The sequence below is a fragment of the Bos indicus genome, chromosome 19 (genome assembly GCF_029378745.1).
Source record: "Bos indicus isolate NIAB-ARS_2022 breed Sahiwal x Tharparkar chromosome 19, NIAB-ARS_B.indTharparkar_mat_pri_1.0, whole genome shotgun sequence".
Taxonomy (NCBI): Eukaryota; Metazoa; Chordata; class Mammalia; order Artiodactyla; family Bovidae; genus Bos; species Bos indicus.
The window spans coordinates 57193084-57218214 of record NC_091778.1 but is presented as its reverse complement, the minus strand read 5'-3'; the positions used below and the strand labels follow the sequence as shown (position 1 = coordinate 57218214).

The following is a 25131-nucleotide window of genomic DNA, read 5'->3' as shown; positions in this document are numbered from 1 at the left end:
TGGCTGTCTGGCACTGTGGCTAGCATCTCACGCGAGCTTCACGAGGCATCACTGGGCGGGGGGCAGGGGGGGGTGCCCATTTTATAGATGAGGACGACGAGCTGAAGGAGAGTCCTCAAAGTCATGTAACACACGTGCCAGGGGAGCCAGGGCACAAACCCGCTCTGCTTCTCCATGGGGCACTCCTCAGGGCTCCAGGCCCCAGCCCCCTCTCCATCCTCCGGTAGAGGGGCACCCTGGGAGAAGCATCGCCTCTGGGTGCAGACGCTGACTCTGTAGCTGAGGCTGTGTCCTTGGGGAAAGCGCCTGACCTCCTGAAATGAAGCTTAGGCACCTCGAGCACAACACACCTACAACATGGTACAAGGAGAGCCCTGGCCCCTCGGGCAGCGTAAGAGCCGAGACAGCGCTCGGAAGTGCGTAACAGCACTTAGCACTTAGGGCTCTTATTACCGCTCCTTACTCTCTTCTTCTGAGTGGGGCTGGGGAGAGTGAACAGCAGGAAGTGGCCCTACCCCACCTCAGCGCTCAGCTCTGCTTCTGTCTCCTGGCGACTCCTCCCTGTTGTCCCTAACAAGCCTCTGCCTGACCCAGTGTACACGGCCCGGAACCGGGAGACTGCTTGAGAGCAGGAACCAGGCAGCTCTGGATTGGCACCCCATGCCGGGCACTGGTGAGCACAGCCTTCCCGTGGTCTTCCTCATCACATCTTCCTCTGCCCTGACCCACCATAGCCCCCTTGGGGTGCCAGCCTCCAGCAGTCTCTCCTGTGGGGGCCCAATGGATCACTGGGGCAGATGTAGAGACCGGGGGTGTGGGTGGAGGGCACAGCTCCATCCGGGCCATTACAAACAGTGGTCCCTGCAGCAGGCATGCGGCACAGGGTGGGCGAAGCCTCTGGGGAGGCCAGAGCAGAGGCAAGGCCATCCAGGTACCACGTCCCAAAGACAAGAAGAGCAGACACCACTGCTCTAGCTGGGACACGACTTAAACACAAGCACTGCTTGGGGCTGCAAGGAACAGGCTGAGGAGCGGAGACCCCGGGCCAGCTCAGAGAACACGGCCCAGAGGAAAGGTGGGCTGGCTGCGCAGCCACCAGAGGGCGCCATTCCTGCCGCGCCCAAACCCACGCTGCTCACCCCGCCGCCCAAGTCCCAAGTCCGTGCCACCGCACAGTGGCAGCCTGTCCCGCCTCTGGGACGCTCTGGCATCCAAGTGGTGTGGCCACAAGCCTGGCTTCCTTCCCCGCGCCCTCCCCCAAGCCCTGACTCACTGGCGTTTTGTGCTCACACTCAAAGGGTTCCATTGACAGCTCGCAGATGCGGGCTGGGGTCGGCCCCTGTCCTGCTCCGGGTACCGCCTGGTCTGCTGGGGTGGCACGACCAGCCAAATGTCAAACGGCCCCGCTGGCCGCTGGGCTGCTCTGGAGCCCGTCCCTGCCGGCCGGGCCAGGAGTGTGGAGACAGCCCCAGCAGACACTGTCGAGAAAAGAGCAGCAGTGTCCTCTCTCCTCCGGGGCCACCTCCCGAGGGACGGGTTAAGCCTGGACTACTCCCCGGTCACTCGGGACTCCCGAGTCCTTCCCTGAGATGCCGCCCCAGAGGGCTAACAGCCTGGGTGGTCTGGCATCTCCCCGGCTTTCTTTCCCAGGAGAAGAGAAGAGGGGGCCCCGCTGGGGAGTCGCCTGAAGGACAGAGTGGGGGCTGAAGGACATGGGTCCCCCCCAAGGGGGCCGCGGGGTGCCAAGGGTTGGAGAGCTGCAAGCCCCCCTCCCGCCCGACTTCTCCGCTCAGGTGGAGCCTCCCAGAGGTCATCCTTGCCAGGGAACGTGCGAGTCGCCCTCCTCTTTCATCAGCTCGCAGCCCAGGCCCAGCCCACACCCGCCAGGAGGGAGGAGAGGAAGAGGAGGAGGAACAGGAGGGCCGCGCAGACCTCGGGGCAGGGAGCAGGCACAGGAAGCCTGCAGGACGCCCTCCCGGCAGGGATTCCCTCTGGGCACAGCGGGGGCACTGGCTCCCCACTTGAGCGGCCGCCCCAAGTAATGTGACACTTGAATCTCCAGGACGACCAACAACAAAAAAGCCGAGACAGCAGCTGGCTGTCAACAGCCAGGAGCTCCGCTGCGCTGAGCAGAGGCACTCGGGGCGCAGCCGCGGGTCAGGAAAGACGCGTCCGCAAAGGAAGGAAGAGGTGTGAGCCCGGCTGGCCGGGGGAGGCAGGGAGGAGAAACTCGAGGCCCCTGGGCTGCCCTGCACCTGCGGCCGCCCCCCGCCGCACCTGACTCGCAGGTGAGTGGCTGGTCACAGAGGAGGGGGGAGGGAGGGAAGGGCGCCACCAGGGTCCCCTGCCTCGAGGGTGGATCCACCACGAACACGGAGAAGAGGTTTTTGAGGGACACACTTGGGCACAGTCTCCGGACAGGGCCCCTTCGAGCCCGGGCTCTCCCCTCTCCCGCTGGGACCCAGCATGGGCCCTGGCCTGAGGCTACAGCCCTTGGCACAGGGTGGTTTCCTCTGTTTGCTGAGCAGGCAGAGAGGCCTGGGGAGCCTGCTTATTCGACAGAAGTTAGTTTAAGCTCTTTCTATTCAGGGGGCTTAAATGAGGGATTTGGCTGGCCTGGCCGGGGAGGGAGCAGTCGCCTGCCCACTGAGCCTCCCTTTTCCCCCAGGATCAAGTACCTGCTTTCTCCCAGTTGAGGAGGCCCAGCCAGTTCAAACCACCCAGGATGTGGATATCCTGAACGAGAGCAGCAGCTCCCACCTCTTATTGGGGGACGCTTGGTGTTCTTGACTCGGGGTGGGGGGCTAGGCCCAGGTCCTCCTTCCGGTGCCCACTGAGATCTCCAGGAGCCCCCAAATCTCCCTGAGCACCAGGCCAGCACTTGAGGGCCCTAACCCCAGGGTGGGGTGGAAGTGAAGCTGGGGGGGACTGCCCCGCCCCATTGCTGGGCCCACAGTGCGGACCCCCCACACACTGCTCCAGCCTCCCTGTCCTCACACAAGCAGCATTAAAGGCTCCCTCCCCAGCCACCCCCACCCCCCAGATGTCTCCCCAAGGCAAACAAGTCCACATCTACTTGGAAACAACCACCCAGGTTAAAGTGGGAACCAAAGACCAGCCTGTGTGTTCCTGGCTCCGCTGAGGCTGTAGGAACGGGCCTGGGCTGCGGGCTGGGGAGGCTTAAAAGCCCTGCAGCGACGGGCAGTGATGACAGAGAGAGGGAACAGACCCCGAGCAAGGGAGGGACACAGCGGTGAGCCACTGCAAGACGGCCCAGGCAGGCAGGCAGGGATTAGAGTCCCTAGACGCAAAGGACACAAGTGGATGGAGCCCCCCAAACACAAGTCCCTGAGCAGGGACACAAGGGTGATGCCCAGCTCCTGGGCCTGCAGGAAGAGTCAGCAGCAGCAAGCAGAGCTATGCGGCTGGAGACCCCGGGCTGCCTAGGGCGCAAGTGTCTCCCTTCCACCGCAAGGTGGGGCTAAGGCCAGAAGCGCAGCGCACAGTGGGCATCTCTGTCTCGCTCGTTAGGCCTCGGGAATCTGCTAAGACACCCACGGCCTTTAATTATGCCTCATTCTGGTTGTTTCTCCAACAAGTAAGGGTGGATGAAACCCACTTTGATAAAATAACAAGGCAGGGCAAGAAGCCCTTGGACCCTTGAGGCACCAACACGCCCATATCAGTCACCAAACACCCGCAGGCTGGGTTCTCCCCAGGCAGCTGTGCCTGGACTTGGAGCGTCAGTTTGGCAAGAAGGAAACAGGGCCGCTTCAGTACCAGGTGGCAGTTGTCTGGCCTGCAGGATGCCTGCCTGCTCAGTCGCAAGGCCCTCTGTGCCAGGGGATGCCACCCAAAGGCACATGTCCTAGTCCCTCCAGCTCTGCCAGCCTTCCCTCAGCCTGGCTCATCTCCCCGCTCTGCAGGCTGCCCCTTTGGCTGGGGCAGGGCCATGAGGGGCCATGCGGGCCGAGAGCCAGGGAAAGCCACCACTTGTTCTGGCTGCTCCTAACCGAGGTGCTACCGGGCATGGGGCTGGGAGATACTCTAGCTTCCCTGGTTCACAGGCAGGAAGTACAGTCTGGGAAGGAGTGTGGCGGACCTCAGCTAGGAAGACTAGCAAAACATATAGATAGGCCCACAGGGCTTCCCTGACCATCTCCCTCCAAACCTGGGAGGAAGGTTAAGGGGACAAGAGGCAGCGCTCCTGGGAGGGCCCCCTCTCCTGTGGCCACAGCTGGGAACGCTGAGGGCTCCCTGCTGAGCGACGGCTGGGCCATGGCCACACGGTCACCTGACGACGGCTGGTTATATCGGGCACCCGGCGTCAGGCACCCTTGGCCTTGCTTTAAATAGCGTGCTGGGAAGCCCGCCCGGGACCTGCTGGAATGTGCCCCCACCCTCTAGGAGTACAAGGCCCCTCCAACTCCCCCACGGGCCCCACTAAGGCTCCTTTCACTCAAGGCCAAGCTGGAAAGGATGAAATAGCAACTGGAGAGCAAAGGGGGCTTTGGTCTTCGGGGCAGATCCACTCTTGTCCCCGGTGCAGACGGGACCCCACAGGCACAGCCGGGGCCGACCCAGGCACAGCTGGCAGATTCCGGTCCCCACAGGCCCCGGCTGTGAGAGCCTGTGGCCTGCAGCGGGCGTGGACGGACGCTCTTCCCAGAGGGGGGCCTGGGCCCCCCGGGCATGAGTCTGCAGCTTTCTGACTTCCTAAGCCCTGGAGGGCCAACAGGCCCCACCTTTCCTGCACAGTTCAGCCTCCACTCCACCTTCCTCCTCCCTGCTTTGGGGATCACACCTACACCCCCTCCACACCCCAACTGACCAGGGTCTCCAAGCAACCTCTCGCTCAGAAGCGGACCCACCCCCTCTGCAATCCCTCCTGAGCCTTTAGGCATGGGGGCACAAGTGGAAAAGCCCCCTGCCAGCTCGCGCTCCCTGCTTCCTCTCTGAAGGAGTGTCTCTGATGGCTCCATTAGGCAACGCAGGCCCTGGGCCAATCAGCTGAGAAAGCCAGGCCAAGTGCAGCTAAAGAAGGGAGGCGAGAGCAGCCCAGCTCTGGAGCCTGGTGCATGCTCCCTAAGGGCTCCGGTCAGCCCACTGGGACAGGCCAGGCAGGCAGGCTCCCATCCTCCAGGAAACCCGGGGAGTGGGACGCCCAGGAGCCAGGGGCCCGGGACAACACTCCTGTGCATGCCTGCCCCCCAGGTCAGCGGGAGGTGGTCTGCCCGGCGTGACCTGAGGAAAGGGGTCCTTGTGAACTTGACACAGAAAGACTCGTGAGATCTGCCCTTTGGTGACAAGTCACAGGAGGTTCTCAAAGGGCAGGCGTGGCCCGGTGAGTGAAGACGCTGTGCTCCAGATTCCCACGTGTGGGTGGGACTGGTCTCCGCAGCCCCAGTCCTGTGCTGAGCCTGTCACACGGGCCAGGCCCTCGGTGCGCGGCTCCTGATCTTGTCTGCAAAGAGCAGGCTTCCCAGAACAGGCGCCTAGGGAGGCACAGTGTGACCGTGGAGAGGTCCCTTCCTCTCTCTGGTCTCAGGGTCCCCAAGTACAAAAGAAAGGAGGCAGAAGGGGATGACGCATAGCATTCTAGAATCCTATGCCTCCTAGGACATTGGAAGACTGGGCTCCTGATCTCCTCTGTAGAAAGATGCGGACCCTGGGCTGGGGCGTGGGAGAAGCTGGGGGGCTCTGACTCCAGGAGCTTCGCTCTCTGACAGAAAACCATCCAGTCCTCCACGGAGCCATCTCCACCTGCCTGCCACCCCCATCATCACTTACAACACAGCTCCCTGCCTCCAGCCGGCCGCCCACCACCTTCCTTCCCCTCACACACCACAGACATCCTGGCATGAAGGACACAAATGACACTCCCCAAAGGTGCTGGAAGAAGGCCACTGGTGGCGTGCGCAGCGAGGGGGCCGTGACTGCCCCAGAGGCCGTCCGGCCTCTCCCTGCCCAGAGCAGAACCACGTGCCCCGGGCACTCCCGGAGCCCGGCGCTGGGCTCAACCCTCCCTCCTGACAGCCTCAAGGCGGGCACCCCGTCTCCATGTAAAATGAGGGGAGGAACAGACCCAGAGAGACAAACTGACTCCAAGTCACAAAAGCAGGGAGGAGGCTGGCAGCATCAAACCCAGAATGATTCAAATGCTGTGCTACGGGGCCGGCTGGCCAGATGGGAGCAGGAACCCTGTGGAGGAGATACCTGTGCCAGCCACCGTCCAGGCCCCAAAGGACCACGAAGTGGATGGGGGGCAGAAGTGGCCTAAGTGACCACAGGTGGGGCTTATGAGGCCACCAGGAGGTCCCATCCTCTAACGACCAGAGCTGCCCAAGAAGGAAGGGCTGGGCAGGAGGGGGACTCCCCTCCTTGAGCAAAGGCCATGTGCCAGAGAGGGCAGGGAGCCAAGGGCGGCGCAGAGGGCCCGGCAGATGACCTTCCAGGCGGCTCTAAGGACGCTACGCTGCGGTGGCAGGGCCAGGGGTGACCGCAGCCCACACCGGGCGAACCTGCCAGGCAGAGATCAGGGACGGAGCGGTGGCAACAAGAGCTTAAGGCCTGGCGCAGGCCCCGGGCTGCTGGCAGCCCCGCCTCGGTGAACAGGTTGAGGCTGGGTTGGCCCAGGCTGTCTCTGAGCCCTCTCTCAAGAGGTGCTGGCTCCCTCGTGCCCACCTATGAGGCACCAGGGGAAGAAAGTCTGGGGCATAATGTGCTCTGACTCACTGACTTGGCCTGGGCCTTCACCTTTGGCCCCTCAGGCAGGATGGGCTGGAGGAAGCCCTGGGTCATGGGGCTTGGAGGCTGACCGGCCACTCGGGGGGAGGGGGTGTTGGGGGAAGGGGATCCTCTTGCGAGCCAGAAGGGCAGGTCCCAGCCAGCAAGAGCAGGGCGCTTACACCCTCCCTGGGACGCCTGGTCCCATCCTGAGAGAAGACTCCTTGGGGAAAACTGGAGGAGTACGGTGTCACCCCACCTTCTCACAGGAAGACACCGAATGAGGAAAGAAATGGGGCTGATGAGAGGGGTGGGGACCCCAGGGGGCCTCAGACCGCCCCCCCAGTCAGCTCTCACCTCTGGCCGACCCTGGCCAGCAGCCCCCATCAGCCTGCTCCCAGGAGAAGCGGACCCTCTGTCCCCAAAAGTGACCAAAAGTAAGGGTGCCAGGCTGGGATCCCAGAGCCCCGTGTCCCCACTGGGAAACCAACCAGGGAGCTGTTTCCATACCAGACACCCTGACAACACCTAGGAGTTGTGTCTCAAAACAAAGGAGCGGAACAGGGCAGTCACCTTCACGGCCAGCAAGCATGGCTGACCCTGGCCGCTGGCAGAGCCCTCCCGGGGCTGGCTGTGCCCGGCAGCCCTGCAGCGGGGCCTCAGGGTCCCCCGTGTCCCTGGCCGGGGCAGTGCCAGTGAGGCGGGGTGAGGGCCAGCGCTGAGCGAGGGGCCCCACGGCTCGCTTCCTCTCTGGTGAGCCGCCGGACTCTGATGGGTGAGGCCTGACAAACTCGTTCTGCGGGCCAGGGCAGGTGAGAGGGCGGACTCTCCGGAGCCAGCTCCGCAGGGACGCCAGGCCCTCTCTCTGCTCTGCAGCCCAGGAGGCGCCCAGCAGGAACCCGGCGCAGCATGGCAGCCAGCAAGCTCATGCAGGAGATACACTCCATTGGGGACAGGCTGCTGCTCAAGCTGCAGAGACTGCCACAGGCTGAGCCTGTGGAGATCCTGGCCTTCTCAGTCCTGGTGGTTTTTACAGGTAAGCCGGGGCTCCCAAAGTCTCCTCAGCACCCAGGGCTCTTCCTCGCGTCTGGGAGAGGAAACTATGGTGCCAGTCGGAGGGCTGGGTGGTTCCCCAGATAGAGGAGGAGCAGCAGATGTCTCCAGAGGGTCGGGGGTGGGGGGCAGGGGATCTCCCCCTATTCTCCGACATGCTGCCCCTGGGGATGGGGTGTGCTGAAAACCAGGGCCCAGGGGTGCTCCCTGGACCTCAACCCAGGGATGAAGGGAGCCAAAGCCCTGGGGGCCGGTGTGGGGACAGTCACTCCTCTCCCCAGATTCTCGGTGTTTCTGACCAGTAAGCAGACCTCTAGGGAAGGTCCTCCAGGCCCCCAAGGGGGCTTCTTCAGAAGCGAGGTGGGCGCGCTTTCTCCCCCCCGTCTGAGTTTCCCGGGCTCTCTGCTGTCTCCTCATCCCCTCCAGCCACCGTAGTGCTGCTGCTACTGATTGCCTGCGGCTTCTGCTGCTGTCAGTACTGCTGGCCCCGACGGAGAGGCAGGAGGACCCAGGTGGGACCCATGACCCCACCCTGAGGGCCAGGGAGTTGGCCGAGAAGCTGGAGAGGAGACCGCCGACGCCACGTCCCAGGTGTCAGCCTCGCCCCGCAGCCCTCGCCCCTCAAGACAAAGACCCACGGCTCAGCCCTGGCCGGGCCCAGGGACCCGGACACTGAGACCTGGAGCCTCAGCAAGGAAACGGGCTGTTTCGGCCACAGAACTCTCACCTGCAGGGCGCCCAGGAGGGATCGATGGTTTCGAAGACAGAAAACCATCAGGGATTCTTTGCCGACCTGCACTTTTTAACAAAGCACAGAGCGTAGTCCCCGTACTTGGAGAATACCCTGCATCTGCGGGGAGCTGGCCCTCGGAGGTCCCACGCCAGAGAGGAGCAGGCCAATTTGAGGGGCTCTGTGCAGGAGCTACTGGGTCCCAAGCACCCCCCAGAGTGGGGAACATGTCAGTGTTCTATTCCAGGGTTTGCCTGCTTCTTTCCAGTGTTTGCCTGCTTCTTTCCAGTAAAGGCTTTCTGGTTATGTGTTTCTGCGGTGCCCTATTCCCTGGGCTGGGCCCTGTGCATCGGGAGGTCGGCGTGCCAGGATCCTGGGGGTGTGGCCAGTGACTTCTCCTTGCAGCCTCTGCTCTCCCTGTGCCCATGGAAGCTGGAGAAACACGCAGGCAAAAATGCCACATGGGGGGAAGGTGGCAAGACTCCGGAACCAGGGGAGGCTGCAGGGCCCCTCCTGCCGAGCGCTGCCTCCCAGATGCCTGGTCGGCCGCGATGGAGGCTGTATCTGCCCCAGGCAGGTGCCGGGCTCAAGAATGCCACGCCACGGTCACCATGGCCATTAACTGTAGGCAGCACGCCCTATCCTAGCAGGTCCCCCTAAACTTCCAGAATAAGAGAGGTGAGGTCCCTACTGTCATCCATAACCTGCCTCCCGACCGCAACATCCTTTCCCCAACGGGCCAGACGGTCTGGGTTCAAATCTTCGCCACCACCCCCCACCCCCGACCAGCTACATGAATAGATGTTAGCGACTTGACCTTCCAAAGCCATGTTTCCTTCCCCTGTGAAATGGGGACAATCCTGGTACCCTCCTCCTGGGGTAAGCCTGTGAGGATAAACCAAGACGGCCTTGGCATGATGACCTGGCCCAGCACTGGGCATATCCTAAGAGCTCCGCCGCTACGAAGCATCCTTATTTGCCCCTCTATCCGGGGGCCGAGCCAGAGCAACGTGGACCCGTTTTAAGGACTGCTCCTGCTGACAACAACACTGCCCACCTCCTGCCCTGCAGTTTACTTTCTCTCCACAGAACTTTCCAGGTAGAACTACAAACCCAGGAATGAGCGCAGGGGAGGCAGAGGCTCTCACGGCACCTGCCACCCTCCCCCAACACCGGTCCATCAGAGCCATAAAGAGCCCCGCGTTCTTTACACATCTCCATCGTCTCGGCCTGTGCAGCCTGTCCTGGTTGCCTGGAGGCAGAGCCCCAGCCACTCGGGAAACAGTGAGGAGAGGGGGATGCCAGCCCCCGCCACTCCACCATCTCCAGCTGGCAGGCCGGCAGGAGAAGCCCTCTCCCTGGTTGGTTTCCCTCCCTGGTGTCCAGGGACTTGTCTAACGGTTTGGTTTGGGTGGAAGACCCAGAGAGGAAATGCTTCCACAGAAAACAAAAGAAATGCAAGAATCTGTCTGTACACTGTACCCTTCTACCACCATCACGAAAGAATGGGGTTCAGAAAAATAGCGATAATAATAATGACAATAACGGTGAGCACAGAGGTAGCTAAAATGCACCAAGGGCTCATCCCCCCCGCAGGCATGTCTGAAGCCTTTTGACACAGATTAATCCATTTAATCGTCACAACAACCTCATGCCAAAGGGACCATTACGATCCCCTTTTCAAAGGTGAGGAAGTAGGTACCTTGCCTAAACCGGACCAGCTGAACAGTGGCAGGACCCGCCTGTCTGGCTCACCACACCCAGGCCTCCAGCTGCAGTGCTGATAAGGCTGCATCACCCACCACCTAACAATCTCAGGCCCCAAAGAGCCCCACCCTACACCCTTCCCTGTGAGCGGGTGTGGCCTAGGAGTTAGGAGCTGGGGTGGGGCCCGTCTGGGTTCCCTCCCAGAAGAACACAGGGAAGGCGGGAACATGTGGAGCCCCGCCTTTTCTGGGCCTAGCACCCGTGGCTGCAGGCTCCCCAGGAAGCCTTCAGTTCAGAAGACACAGCAACCTCAGCCTCGTGTGATCTTCCTTCAGCAGGCTCATCAGCACCGAGAACATCCTTCATCAGGGTAACTGACACTGAACCTCTTTTCTAAGATTCAGGCTCCTGGGTGCAGCTGCCAAGAAGTGGGGACCACGGGCAGCCCTGGGCACCTGCAAGCGGACAGAAGTTCACTTGTGTTTTCCTCCTCCAGGCCAGGAAGTACCTAATGCCGACTCCAAATAAGATGCTGTCCCCACCCTCAGGGGCTTCCAGGAGCACAGCCCCGCCACCAGTGGCTCCCCCGCAGCTGTCTCGTCAGGTCCCAAGCAGGCTCCAAGCCCCTGCGGCTCAACCAACCAGACCTCCTTGTGCACAACAGCAGCCTGACACACTCTGATCGGCCCTCTGGGGAAGACAGGCATGGAGAGGAGACAGCAACCACCCTCCCAGTGTAGGAGGGACTATACAAGGAGGTGCAGCAAAGTAGGTGGGGGCCATGGGAGAGGCGCCGTCAGGCCGTCCAAGCCCAGAGAACACCCGGCTGAGGCTGGCGACCAGACCTCTCCGCTCCCACTGCCGTGCCACCCTGGACCAGGCCGCCAGCCGCGTCTACCTGCAGTCACTGCCGCAGTGTCCCCGCCAGTCTCGGTGCTGGTCTCCACACCTCTTCATGCCACAACCCCTGCTTATGGCCTCTGCTCCAACAGTGCCCACGATTGTGGTCTCGGTGCCTCACAAGGGTTTTTCACTCTACGCTTCGGATCTGCACACTTTACTGTCCAGACATCACATCTCAGAAACTACAGTCAAGCCGCCGGTGCAAGAATCTCATTAGCAGAGGCCACATAAAACTGTTTGCTCTGAAATCTGTTTTCCCGAACATTAATGTTTGAAAGCAATCTACAAGTAACCAACCTTCAGGACAAGATATTTGCTTGTGGGTAACAACAAATTCCACAGCCTAAAACACAGAGGACAAGGAGTTCCCTGGTGCCCTAGTGGTTAGGATTCTGGACTTTCGCTGCCATGGTCCAGATCCAGTTTCTGATTAATCCCCTGGGTTAGGTTCCTGAGATTCTGCAAGCCACGCGGTACAAACAACAACAAAATGATTATTTAAAAAATTACTGAAAACAAAATAATTCTGTACTTAGAAAATGTTTCTTCACTCTCCTCGGGAAGCAGCTGGCTGCTGTCCCCTAATTCTCACTCTTCCATCATCTTCACATCTCAACTTAATCATTGCTCCTCCTAGGGGAGTCCCCTGGGCCCCAGGCCATGCCAAGGGCACCAACAGCATTCTCTACCTCTTCCCATCATATCACTCCCTTCCTGGCGATCATTTCAGAAGAATTTTCTGACCTGGGCCAGCAATTAATAGAAAAAGTCAATTAAAGCAATGTTTGCGTACATGAGACATACATACTCTACACTCCTCATGAGATGGAAACACAGACACACACATCTTTTCTCTGAGTGTGGGTTTGCTGATCAGGTTTCCTGACTTGTCTATCTGCTAAATTTTCTTTCTTTGAGGCAGAATAAGGGGACTTCCATGGTGGTCCAGTGGTTAAGAATCCACCCTGCAATGCTGGGGACTCAGGGTCGATCCCTGGTCAGGGAACTAAGACCCCACATTGCCTCGGAGCAACTCCGCCCACGTGCCACAACTCCTGAGCCTGCGCACCACAACTAAAGCGTCCGTGCACTGCAGTGAAAGACCCCGCGTGACTCAACTGAGACCCGACGTGGTCTAATAAATAAATATTGTTTTAAATTAAAAAAATAGAAGTCAGCTTTCTAAAAAAAAGGCATCTGCAAAGAAACCTGATTGTGAAATCCTTCTGCATTTTTAGGAACTGTTTACAGCTGTCTTGTCCACATCTATTTTTGACAGAAATGCCATCTGAATGATTCTGAAGTGGTCAAGTAGTATTTACAGAAAGAAATACTTTCCCTCTCTGCTTGTTCTGAGGTCCGACAAAGCACTTCAGAGCTCAGATTGTGCAGCTGAGTGGAACAGCTGGGTCCAAACCTCAGAGCAGTAACTTCTTAGCTGTGTGACCTTGGGTAAGCTACTTAACCGCTCCGTGCCTGTTCCCCGGTTGTAAAACTGGGGTTTCGGCTATCACCACTGCTTCGTTTTCATGTAATGTTAAGTGCAATTATGTAATTATAATAACAACTACAGCTGCCACAAAACAGGTTGGGGAACAAATAGCTGACTCTTGATAAGCATCCAACTAAGCTGATGGAGCGGAAGCCCGAGGGTGTGCGTAGACCCCGGCAGGCCAAGGGCATTAGTCAGTGTGTTTTACGGAAGAAAATGCGAGGCAGCAGGTGAGCCGGGGTCAGTGAGGCCAGGAGAGGTAAGAAGGACTTCACAGAACCCACCCACCACCTCTTCCATCCCCGGCTGCACGTGAGAATCACCTGGCGAGCTTTACCAAGCACAGGGTTCTAACACACCCAGAGGAGGGGCCTGGGAACAGGCCTTCAGAAATGCTGCCACATGCCTCTAACAGGCCCCAGAATGGAACCCCCAGGAGGGCAGAGCCCGCCTCTCCTGCTCACAACTGGACACAAGGTGCCAGCGCAGTTCCTGCCCACCGTGGACACTCGACTCCTGTCTTTTAAGGAGGGATGGCGGCCACCAGGTTCCACGCACCAGGGCACAGGCCCCACTCCTGCTTCCCGGCTGCTCCATCACACCAGGGGTGGGAACCCACAAGAAACAGTTGAGGCAGGCCTGAGCGACAGAGATACCAAGGGAGAAGTCAGGCCTCCGCAGGAAGCCGGGGCCTCGCTGGTGATAAACACCCCCATGCTGGTTCCAGGAGGTGCCAGCGGGAGCTGTGGTTAATCATCTACCCGGTGCCATGGACAGCAAACAGCCATGGGTGGCGCCCCAGCCCTGGGGCCTCCTGAGCAGGTCCTTTCAGTGGACACAGGTGAGGGGGACAGGTGGCCTGGAGCAAGGGCCCTGGAGCCATTCTCTTCCCACCGACTCCAATTCTGATTTGTCTCAGCCAGGACACTTCAGCCCACACGCCCTGAGCAGCCCTCCAAAACAGCATCGCAAGAGGGCAGAACACAGCAGAGGGGGTAAGTGTGAAAGGCTGAAAGGGAATGTGGTTGCTCGGCAACAGGCCCTAGGCCACCTTTGTCTGCTCTGGTGACAGCAGGCAGGTCTGGTCAGGGCCAGCCATCAGGGCGACCCCTTTTCCTCCCAAAAGTTGCTTCTCTGAGTCGGGGCAGAGCTCTGGTCTCCTGGCAGTGTCTTCAGCTCGGTCCCTGCAAAGCGTGGCTCTGGAGGATTCCCCTGATCCACCCTCTCTTAGGACACAAGACCGAGAGCAGCAGACCCGGGTAATGGCGCCTTCCTTCTCCGCCTTTACTCCCTTCAATTGGCTACTGGCTCGCAGCCTGCCCGTCTCAGCTGTGTTTCAAGATGATTAGTTGGTCCTGCCTCTAAGGAAGCCGGCTGAGCTCCCAGCTTGAGTCCGTCCACTCCTTGGCTCCAGTGAGGACCTCTTAAAATGCTCCCCAGATGTTCGCAACTGAGGCAGAAAAACTGGGAAGGGTCTACATCAGTGCTTGTCACTTATTTTTTGGCCGTGTCACGTGGCGTGCAGGGATCAAACCTGTGCCCCCTGCACTGGGGTTAGGATTAGAGTCTTAACCACTGGGCCACCAGGGAAGCCCCTACAGCAGTGCTTTGCAGGTTCTGGCTGAGCAGGCCTCAGGGATGGGAGAGAAAGTCCCTGATCACAGCAGGGCTGTTTAGGAGAGGCCTGGGGAAGGCAGAGCGCACTGGACCACCCCCACCCCTGCCCTTGATGCCAGGCCCTGCTTTCACTTTTGCGGAGGAGGAAAGCCCATCCGTTGCCTCCTGGAGGCACTGAGCCCCAAGACCCAGTGTCCCTTCAGTGCCCACTAACTGCAGAGATTGCTGCTGTTCTGAGATGGCACCAGAGGATGGAGTTAGGGGAGTAGGCAGTAGCACATGGGGAGGGCTGTGGAGAAGCCCCGGCATTCAGGGCCTCTGTCCCCGCCTTTCCAGGTTCAAATGGACAGAATGCTATCGAAATACTCCTGGAAGGTGGAGTTCTGGGAGAACCCCTGGGACCAGGGGGGCCTGGCCGTGATCGTCCTGTTCTTCACCACGGTCCTGTCTCTCGTCTTGTTTGCTATTATCTTCGGTTTCCTCCCCATGAACAAAGCGACCAACCAGAAGGAAGAGTCGTGACCTGACTTTCTGCCGGGCAAGGGGGCCATTCTCAAAACACTATGGACTCTTTCTTCAAAGCTCTTTAACAGTCTGGAATTAAACATTTTTCATATGATTATCTGATAAATGCCTGTCTTCCCCACTGGTTCAAGTACCAAAAAGCAGGGACTGGGTCTCTTTCTGTTCCCCATTGTACCCCTTTTCCGGTGTGCCTTGCCCAGAGTCAGTACCAGTCAGTGTTTGCTGATGGAACAAATGAATGAATGAAGAAATGAGCAAAGGAACGGATACACAGAGGGATGCCTGAACCGTCGGCTCTCTGAGCCTGGAGACCCTGGGAGACGACAGAGCCCAGTACAACCTAGGCCTAAACCAAAGCAGTTCTTCCTATCTCAGGGTGCAGAGGCCTCTGGGCCAGAGGTACTTTCAACCTAATTACTATTCCTTTTTACACTCAAAGGTAAATTTGGCCATGTCATCAGTAATCAAATGCATTTCATGGTCATGCTCAGAGAAAGCAGCTACACACCGAGAAGAGAGGAAGCCGGCTGGATGCCCCACACTGGCCTTCATATGACCTGCATGTCTTTTCTCTGGTCCCAGAGATGCCCAGGTATCCCTTACAGAGCCCCCCAGCCCCCATGCACCCCGACCCTACAATGCAGCCTTTGTAGACATGTCCCCGCCTCTGCTGACGCCACCATGCTGGCCTGTCCCTTGCTGCCAGGTGCCCTCCCTTCGCAAACAGCTGCTTCAGTGTCAACCTCAAACCAGGCTATTCTTAGAAAAGGGGCAAATGTCTGGTGGAGAAGGGGCTTTGCCTTTGTGCTATGTACCATCTGTTCAATAAAGAAACATTCTTTCATTCAAAGAGCAATTTCAAATCTAGCCACACCAGCCATGCTGACTCCATCCCAGGGCCTGGAAGTCCTGGCATCAGACATCCTCATGTGCAACAAGAGAGACAGAAGAGATAAGGCGGCTTACAGGGCAACAGGAGGCCCCCCAGTGCTCGGCCCCTGACACATTAAGAGGCCCCAGCTCCCTGGGCTGAAATAGAAGGCAGAGGCCCCTGGGAGGACCTGGCCTCTTGTGTGGTGAGCTGCTGCAGCCTAGAGGTGGCAGAGCTAAGCCTCCGGACAGCCTTACAGAGACTCAGACTCATCCCCAACAAGAACCCAGCCAGGGCGCTTTCCAGAACAGGGGACTCTGATACCCAGCAAGGACACAGAGCCCTTTCAGGACAAGCGCTTCACTCAAGAAGCCAAAGGAGGCCTAATTTAGCAGTTCATAGTATGAGTGCCTACAAAGGGCTCTGGTCACAGGGGCTGTGGGCAAGGGTCCTGACCACCTCTGCTGGGCATGGTCTCGCGAGGCCAAATGAGAGATGGCCGCTTGGAGAAGGGAACAGCTTCAACCCAGGGGCTACCAACTCATCAGTGAAGAGGAGGGGGTGAGAGTCAAAACATACAGCCCAAGTAAGAGCCTCTCTGGTCTCCAGAGGAAACCCTCAAACCTCTGCTGGACACGAGTACCATGCACTTAATCAGCTCCGTGCTTCCCGAATCTAGTCCGGCAAAAACCAAGGTGGCGTGTGTGTATGAAAACGTGCACGTCCCTGACAATCGGGAGATGGGGATTATCATCTGTCCTACTGTGAGCTTCATGACCATGACCTCTCTGGTCCACTCGATGTCTGAAGCCATAAGTTCTGCATCTATCTTACAGGTTGTCCAATGAGATCTAACCAATGAGAGCAGAGGAATCAAAGACCTTTCTTGAGCCAAGCGCTATACAAATGCCAGGGCTCCCAGCCTGTCTCGAATGCTCCCAGACGTCCCTCACACAGTGTGCCCACAGCTGCTCGTGCGCGGCGCCCACCCTGAGCAGCTATCAGGCTCTTTCATAGCCCCCTCCAGCAGCAGATGCGGATCAAACAGATACGTGGTTTCCAAAGTGGGCAGGCTGCTGTTACGTTAGAAATATGATATCTCTCCAAGCACAATACCGCCCCCCCCTAAGAGATAAGCTGAGCCACATGTTTCTGTTTGGGTCTGGGAAGAGACTGACTACCCTACAAGTGAAGCCAGTGGTCCAGCTCCGTGGCATGTGACAACCACAACGCCAGTGGTGCAGAACTGGTCACATCTCTTGGAACTGAGTCATTCACGGGGCCAGCCACTCCAGAAGTGGGTAGAGTGGGATGGGTGGGTGACCACCCAAAATCCGCAATGAATCCTCACAGGGCCAGAGTTTCTGAGGCCCTACATGGAAAAGTGCAGGGCCTCAGAAACTCCTTCCGAGGAGTACCACCTTCTATGCTCCCTGACAGGAAACATCCCACACGATGGCCCTCAGCAGGCAGGGGTCCCTTGCTGGCCCAGGAGCTGCCCTGCATGAGCTGGTTAACGCATGGTGACGGGGGAGGGAAAGGTCTCAACACTTGGCTCCACACACGAGATACGTCACTCACCCTGACTCTTCGCAGAAGGCCACCAGGGCATCAAAGGCCAAGACTGCAGCTTTATCAGATGCTTTGTTCCCTCTCTTTTCCTGGAGACAAGAAACAACTATTCAGCAAAAGTCTTACATAGTTGGACGACCACATAGCCCAACAAATGATGAGACAGAAAAACAGCAAAGGACACTAATTAAGACATTCATGAAACAGCCTCCTCCACACCTGACCATGCATCACCTGAGCAGCTTTTGGAAAATAGAAATTCCCCAAAGTACCAGCTCTAGTCAGGTCCCAGGTCACTTTTTTAAAGCAATTTCAGGTGACTCAGTTCCAGAAATAGGCTACCTAGCTTAAAGTGTACCTACATATACCTACGGAGAAGACAATGGCACCCCACTCCAGTACTCTTGCCTGGAAAATCCCATGGATGGAGGAGCCTGGTAGGCTGCAGTCCATGGGGTCACTAAGAGTCGGACACGACTAAGCGACTTCACTTTCACTTCTCACTTTCATGCATTGGAGAAGGAAATGGCAACCCACTCCAGTGTTCTTGCCTGGAGAATCCCAGGGATGGGAGAGCCTGGTGGGCTGCCGTCTATGGGGTCGCACCGAGTCGGACACGACTGAAGCGACTTCGCAGTAGCAGCAGCATGTATGTATGTATATACACTCTTTATCTTTTTTTGGCATGTGTGATCTTAATTCCTAGACAAAGGATCAAACCTCACCCCTTGCAGTGGAAGCACAGAGTCGTAACCACTGGACCGAAGTCTTAACCATCGGACCATCAGGGAATTCCCTACCTGTATTTTAAAATTTAAATAGATATTGCTAGATTGCTTCCCTCCTCAAAAGACTGTAACACTGCATTTTTCTCCTGGCAAAGTGTAGACACTCCTTCCTACACGTGCCCACTAGCAACAGGGTTTGAGCTCTTTTCCACGTGTGTCAGATTTTATTTAATTTTTACTTCCTTGACTACGACCAGATTTGAACATCTTTGGATATATCATTTGATGAGTTTTTCTGGGAATTTTTGTTTCGTATCCTTTATTTTTTCTTGTCAGTTGGGAAAGCTCTCTATTTATTGCCCACTTTAACCTCTGGTTTACCTTTTACGTTAAATATTTTTCCAGGTCTATTATTTATCTATTGCCTCTCTTGATGGTATCTTCACCACACAGAATTTTTCCATAGGTTTAGGATTTATAGAAACTTAAGATTATTTATGTATCCAAATATTTGGTTTTTTGAAAAGATAGCTTTGTGGATTTTTACTTTACATTACAGAAGTATCTTCACTGGATCTCCAGCCCCAGGTGACACACAGGACTAACCTTAATCCTTTTGCTTTGGGCCACACAGTTTTTGGGATCTTAGTTCCTTGAGCAGGGATTGAACCTGGGGCCACAGCAGTGAAAGCACCAAGTCCTAACCAGTAGACCACCAAGGCAGGCTTGATCCTGACTACAGAAAATAACACGCACACAACAGACTGTACGAAGATACACTAAGTATAAAGAAAAAAGTCTAACCTTGTTACAAGCTATCTACCAACAACACCCCATGCGCCCCCTTGTACTTTCGAGCCTCAGGAGCACCCCTCCAGATTACAGAAGCTCCATCTGGGTTCAGAAATACGCTGTGTGAAATGGTGGAGCGGTGGGTTCGGACAGGAAGGGCTCCTACTGTCCAGGACTCACCTGGAGTTTTGCAACTTCCTTCCTGATCAGGAAGCTGACTTGGTCACGGTCGCTCCTGGAGTAGTAGAGGCGGCACCAGGAAGGCTTTCCATCTCTGCCCGCCCGGCCAGACTCCTGGTAGTACCCAGCCATAGACTTGGCAATATTCCAGTGGGCAACAAACCTAGGATCCAGGGGACAACCAGCATGAGATGTGGGGGGAAGGCTGAGGGGAGGAGAGACTCTGGGATGGCTGAGCAGGGCCCTTCACAGGTACCAGGAGCGGGGAGGCTGGCAGGGAGAGACGGGACCCCAGGGTAACAAGGCTAGGACACCTGCAGCCCGCCAGCAGGCCTCCCTGCCATGGAGCAGCCCATAGGAAAAGTGGCAGACTTAAATAAGATTAGGACACTTACGAGCTGGATAAGGCCTCTACAACATCTTTGAAGAGCAAAAAAGATAACATTTACTAAATACCTACTATGAGCCAGTGTACATGTTTGTCTTGTTTAATCATTACAGTCATCACCATGTGAGCTGGCCTCATTTTATAGGCAATAAACTTGGGATTCAGAAAAGTAAATTCATACTAGGAGATGGTAGAGCTAGGATTTGCGTCTAGGGGTGTCTGATTCCAAAGCTGGCCCCTAACAAGACACAGCTGACCCAAGGTTCAAGCCCTGATTCCAAAGTCCACGTTCTCTCAAGTGCAGTTCATGGTCTAATTCCTACGCTGATCAAGGCAGGGTCACTGTGAGGCTTAATGAGACCAAATGTGCAAAAGTGCTCTGTAAGTCACACAAGGCATTACTGTTGGTATTAATCCGAGCAAAGGACTTGGGGCTGTAGCCCAAAATATCTCCAGAAGGTCAAGAGTGGCTGGAGGTAAAAGACACCCCTACAGTGGCCAGTGTGGGGCTAGGAGGCTGGGACGCACCCATCTCTGCTGGACTGTCCAGTAAGCAGCAAGAAGGGGCGACAGTAACAGGATCTTTGCCTTTGCCTTCCCACAGGGAGTGGTTTTAAGATACTTCATTCCACTCTCTCACAAGCTCCAGTTGCTAAGATGAGAGTGAGTAGGGCTGTGTTAAAGGGTGAGCCTGAGGGTGGGCTGTGCTTCTCTGCCACCAGGGGGCAGACCACACAAGGACTGTCAGCGTCTGGACTACGGACTTGGGACGCTGTCCTGGGGCCTCCATTCCCCGCTCCCTCCCCCCGGCCCCCGACCCTAGAAGGACACACAGTCCTGGTCCTCCAGGCAGAGCACCAGGTGGCCCGCCCCACCCTGAGCCAGGGCCCGAATGGTGGAGTCAGACAAGAACCAGAACTCACCTGACATTGGCTTTGTCCACTCCCATTCCAAAACTAATGGTCGCCACAATTACAGGGACCTTCTCCTCCATCCACTCGTTCTGCACCAGTGTTCTTTCAGGAGCCTTCAGCCCTAGAACAGAGAAGGTGAGGAAGGGAACTCACATCTCTCGTGGGTTTCCCCTGGGGCCTACCGGCACACACACTGTGAATCCATCACCCACCAGGTGTATGACCTTGGGTCAGGCACTTAAGCCACCGAGCCTGAGCCAGTCAACATAAAGACCCTGGCCTGTGTGTGGCAAAGGTTCTCTCATAAATGTGAGAGCCAGGATTCAAACCCAAGTCCAGGGATTTCCCTGGTGGTGCAGGGAAGATTCCGTGCTTCCAATGCAGGGGGCCTGAGTTTGATCCTGGTCAGGAACTAGATCCCCCATGCCACAACTAAGAGTTCGCATGCCACAAGGAAGTGCAACGGCTAACCCCCAGTGCAGCCAAATGAATATTACAAAAAGCAACCCCCAAACACCCATGTCTTCATTGGCCTCCAGAGCCTGTGCTCTTGCCACAACACCAATTCCTGGACTAAAAAAACTCATCACCTGCTGCTGGGTGGGCACAGGGTGACGACAAGAATTCAGGAGGTCCTTTTACATCTCATTCATGTCTAGGCACCTTTTTGTGGATTTAAGTGAATCATTTTAGCTCTGCCTGGGTATCTGGAACTAGATGATGGACCATCTGATCAGCCAGGATTCTTAAGGAATAAGAGACTGGCCAAAAGGCTTCTCTGAGTGAGGAGAGCCACGGAGCCCAGGCGCCCCTTACCTGCGTGGTACGCCTTGGCGTTCACACCCCTGTAACTGAGCTCTGTGGCCAGCTGTTCACAGGCCTCTCTGGTTCTGCAGTAGATGATGCCACAGCCGGACAACTGAATTTGGAGACACAGGGAGAAAACAAGCATTGGGAAAACAAAACACTCAGCCCATCATGCTGTGGCCGCTTCAAAAGTGGCTCTTTCAGCCTCACAGTCTCCTCTGAGGCAGACCACCTAGCACAGCCCTGCCACTTTCTAACAAGGCGGGACCACACTGGCTCAGAACTCAACCTTTCCAACCTTTCTGCCTCCTCCCCTCAAGCCCTGGATAGATCTGTAAAGGAGGAGGAGTCCAGGAACCCCAGTAGGTGAAACAATGCCAGGAAACCAAAACGCTTGTGTGCGAGTTTTAAGAAGCTACAGCTGGGGCTTCCACCGTAAGGAGCACAGGTTCACGCCCTACTCAGGGAACTAAGATCCTACATGCCATACAGTGCTGCTGCTGCTAAGTTGCTTCAGTCATGTCCGACTCTGGGCGACCCCATAGACGGCAGTCCACCAGGCTCCCCCATCCCTGGGATTCTCCAGGCAAGAACACTGGAGTGGGTTGCCATTTCCTTCTCCAATGCGTGAAAGTGAAGTCGCTCCGTCATGTCTGACTCTTCGCGACCCCATGGACTGCAGCCTACCAGGCTCCTCCGTCCATGGGATTTTCCAGGCAAGAGTACTGGAGTGGGCTGCCATCGCCTTCTCTGCCACACAGTGCAGCCCCTCAAAAAGAGAAGCTACAGCTAGTCCTGGCTAAGAAAGCTGGAAAAAACCAAAGTTTTTAGAAACGAGAATCTATCTCTATGCTGTGGCTAGCACCCCACCGGCCCTTCAACCCCTGACTTCGGTGCCCTCACCCCTTTATCAGCCTTCTGTCCAAGAGCCTTAAGGCAGAAGTCCCTCAGATTCCCATAAGGATCAGGAAGCAGTTCCTTGAATTGCACGTCATAGAAGAGGTTGGCCCGGAAGCAGGGAGTCTTGAAGGTAGCAACTGGCTGCTTCAGGTGCAGGGCAGCAAACACGTCCTCTCGGACCTGCGGGGTAGCCGTGGCGGTCAGAGCCACACACGGGGCGTCTGCCAGGCGGGAGCGCAGGGCTCCCAAACGCAAGTAGTCAGGGCGGAAGTCATGCCCCCACTGGGAAACACAGTGAGCTTCATCCACCACCAGGTAGGAGAGCAGGTGGCGGGACACCAGGGAGTTCAGGGTGGGCTGGAAGGAGGTGGAGGCTGCCATCTCCGGCGTGATGTACAGAAGCTTGGTCTGGGGCTTTTCCTGCTCCAGGTCGGAGAGCAGCTCCTTCCTCTCCTGCACTGACAGCTTTGAGTTCAGGGAACTCACTCGGACCTTCAGAGCCAGCAAGTGGTCCACCTGGTCCTGAAGGCACAAGAGGGAGAAGCCCAGACAGACAGTAAGTGGCCCTCAGGACTCAGAGGTAAATGTCGCAGCGACTCCCTGAGGGTAGTTCACAGGCATAAACTGTCCTCCTCCCACCCTCCAACGTGTCTTCTCTTTGCATAAAAGAGGTACAGAAGAGGAAGTCCTGGAAGTGTGGAGCTAGACAGACATGGCTTTAATCCCAGCTCAATTACCACATGCTCTTCAGCTGGTCCTTGAACTTTCAACTAACTCATTTTCTTTCTCTTTACTAAAAAAAAGAGTAAAACTACCTAATAGGATTGTTGCAAGGATTAAACGAACTTTTATGCCTCAGAGGCAAGTTAACACCCTGAAGGCACTTAGTACAAAGCCTGAGACTAGGGCACACTCACGAAGCATGGTCACTGTTGTTCTCTGCCTTGCCTGCTCTCTTTCTCCTTTTCTTCATGGGGGATGGCTCTTACCCACACAGCCACACTTCCTCATTTCTGATTCTACCAGCCCAGCTGCAGGCTTTAAATATAGCCAGAAGTACAGTTAACAACATCCCAGCAAGTTTCTCATCTGTTTTTCTGTCTCACAGCTGTGTGCCCACCAGAAGCACGCAGAACATACCAGGGCTTCCCCCATATCAATTTACCGCTCTACCCATCTGCACCTTCTAGAACATCAACAGTGCACGTGTATACATATGAGAATGTATGTGTACATACACATACAGTTCCATGTTCCTCCAGAAAAAAAGTTACAAAGGAAGGTAAGAACCTCAGGCCATCAAAACAGAGAGGACTCAATCATTACCCACCAGAGTGATATGCACTAGTGGAGAGCCCCACATTTAGGCAATTCAGAAACCCAATACAGAGGGACAAAGACAAATCAAAGAAAAGCAAGAGACCAGCAAAAGAAGTAAAACTTCTAGCTACTAAAAAAAAAAAAGTCCCCTAAACTTTCTGGGCTGCCATCTTCATTCCCCTGAGCCTCACCTGAATCAAAGCAATGAGAGGAGAGACCACGATGGTGATGCCTTTAGCCAACAGAGCAGGGAGCTGATAGCAGAGGGACTTTCCTGCCCCAGTGGGCATGCACACAAAGACATCCTTATCACCTGCAAAAGACAAGGGGGCAACATCTCAGTGCTCCTGCCTTTTGTATATTCCCCTCATCCAGGCTGCTGATAATTAAAGGATAATGTAAGAAAAACCTCTAGCAGAGTGTCTGGCACATGGAAGGGTCTCAATATAATTGCAATTCCCTTCCCATCCTTTCTAGGAAAAGGGGAGCGATCCAGGGAGATTCAGCAATGCAAGCCAATCATTCCCGGAAGTGGTAACTACTACACGGGTAAGGAGTCAGAGTCTGCTGGGACATGGATGGCTGAACCGAATCAGGTGGAGCTGAATGAGGATTCAACGAAAGCGGAATTCTTCTGGATGGATGAGCTTCTCTGCGTAGACACGGATACAACATCACTTAGAGGGATTTTGTTTATAAATATTACCGTGTCACTGACATTACATTCCTGCTCCCCTCTTGACAACCTCCATCTGTCAACACAGCTCCGGTTTATAATGTTATTACTCCTTCCCTACTTGGGACCCAAGCCACTCTATCTTCAGCAAAGAAATTACCTGGAAGATGACTGCCTTAAGACTATTCCTGCCAACCACACCCCCCCCACACACACACACTGCTGTCTACACCAAACAAAAGAGAATGGAAATGTATAGTGTTTTCAAAGACAACCTTAGCCCTGACTGTGAATTGTCAGAATCAGAACAGTTGGGTGGTTCTGCCGATAAAACTGTAAGTTTAGGGTGACATGTCTATATCTCCAAAACCAAATATACCCAAGGGTGGGGAGGTAGGAAGGGTCAGAAGGAAAGTGCTCTGCAGGGAATTCCCTGGTGGTCCAGTGGCTAAGAGTCTGTGCTCCCGATACAGGGGGGCTGGGTTCGATCCCTGGTCAGGGAACTGGTTCCCATGTGCCACAACTAAGACTCTATGCAGCCAAGTAAATAAAAATAAATATTTTTTTTAAAAAAGGAAAGTGCTCTGCAGCAGCACAAATGTAAACACAGATAGTTTGGCAATGTTACCTTTCACTACAGCCATGATCGCCTTCTCCTGCAAAGGCGTCTTAAAAGAGTCAAACCCAAAGACCTTTTTCAACGTGCTCCGGACTCGACGCTCAGGGTCAAAAGGAGAGGAAGGGTGGGTACTCATCTTTACCAACAGTGGCCAAAGGTTAAGGCAAAGGTGATGATCATTGGTTGCAACTAGAAACCTCTGTTCTGCTTTTAAAAGACTGCTTACTTTTCTCTATGAGTATAAATTTGCTTTATTATACTCAAACAATGCACAATTTTCAAGTAATATAGATCCAGGTGAAGAGCCTGGAGCAATACATTCTTGAGTAATTAACATCTCTATTTTTATGCTCAGTGAAAATAAAATCTTCGAACTATTCCAGGCCACGGTACAGCGCAGAGCTAGAAATCAGATCACGAGAAGAAACATAAATGTCTTAGGAACAGTTTGGAGAAGATGAAATTTTTTTCCCTAAGATCCACCCTCTTCTCCATAAGCACTGCCACTGACAACCATTCTTCCCCCGGGACCTGACCTGACCCCTTCTTCCCACCACCCTCTCCCCCACCCCCCGGAGGACAGCCCTCCCCTTTTCCTCTACTCAGCCCCA

General features: G+C 55.8%; 3 protein-coding genes across 9 annotated transcripts in view; 2 read left to right on the top strand and 1 right to left on the bottom strand.

Moving 5' to 3' along the window:
• The window catches only part of RECQL5 (RecQ like helicase 5), a 29965-nt gene that overhangs the window by 4588 nt on the left and 246 nt on the right, over positions 1 to 25131 (bottom strand). Inside the window, exons 1-8 of one of the 2 annotated variants that reach the window (XM_019981315.2) lie at positions 24530 to 25082; positions 23417 to 23538; positions 21909 to 22427; positions 21015 to 21117; positions 20208 to 20319; positions 18897 to 19059; positions 17206 to 17285; positions 8203 to 10671 (exon numbers count right to left, since the gene is read on the bottom strand). In XM_019981315.2, the coding sequence (XP_019836874.1) occupies positions 10617 to 10671; positions 17206 to 17285; positions 18897 to 19059; positions 20208 to 20319; positions 21015 to 21117; positions 21909 to 22427; positions 23417 to 23538; positions 24530 to 24656 (1281 nt within the window). In that variant the 5' untranslated portion in view covers positions 24657 to 25082 and the 3' untranslated portion in view covers positions 8203 to 10616. Of the gene's footprint in view, positions 1 to 8202; positions 10672 to 17205; positions 17286 to 18896; positions 19060 to 20207; positions 20320 to 21014; positions 21118 to 21908; positions 22428 to 23416; positions 23539 to 24529; positions 25083 to 25131 lie in introns of those variants that run through there. The other variant, XM_019981314.2, reaches the window with a different exon arrangement.
• Positions 538 to 8815, top strand: SMIM5 (small integral membrane protein 5). 5 transcript variants are annotated; one of them, XM_019981319.2, is made up of 4 exons: positions 538 to 673; positions 2063 to 2288; positions 7603 to 7762; positions 8206 to 8815. In XM_019981319.2, exons 3-4 carry the CDS (start codon positions 7636 to 7638, stop codon positions 8313 to 8315), a joined length of 237 nt encoding a protein of 78 aa, XP_019836878.2. In that variant the 5' UTR covers positions 538 to 673; positions 2063 to 2288; positions 7603 to 7635; the 3' UTR covers positions 8316 to 8815. The 5 variants fall into 5 exon arrangements, with proteins under 5 accessions (XP_019836878.2, XP_019836881.2, XP_019836879.2 ...); XM_019981320.2 differs by lacking the exon at positions 538 to 673 and adding an exon at positions 5215 to 5344 and having other exon boundaries at positions 1363 to 2288; XM_019981322.2 differs by lacking the exon at positions 538 to 673 and having other exon boundaries at positions 1362 to 2288; positions 7608 to 7762.
• Positions 13323 to 15597, top strand: ERLN (endoregulin). 2 transcript variants are annotated; one of them, XM_070774069.1, is made up of 4 exons: positions 13323 to 13452; positions 13531 to 13606; positions 13738 to 13870; positions 14565 to 15597. In XM_070774069.1, the coding sequence occupies exons 1-4, from the start codon at positions 13398 to 13400 to the stop codon at positions 14748 to 14750; spliced, it is 450 nt and encodes a 149-aa protein (XP_070630170.1). In that variant the 5' UTR covers positions 13323 to 13397; the 3' UTR covers positions 14751 to 15597. The 2 variants fall into 2 exon arrangements, with proteins under 2 accessions (XP_070630170.1, XP_019836876.2); XM_019981317.2 differs by having other exon boundaries at positions 13332 to 13452; positions 13843 to 13870.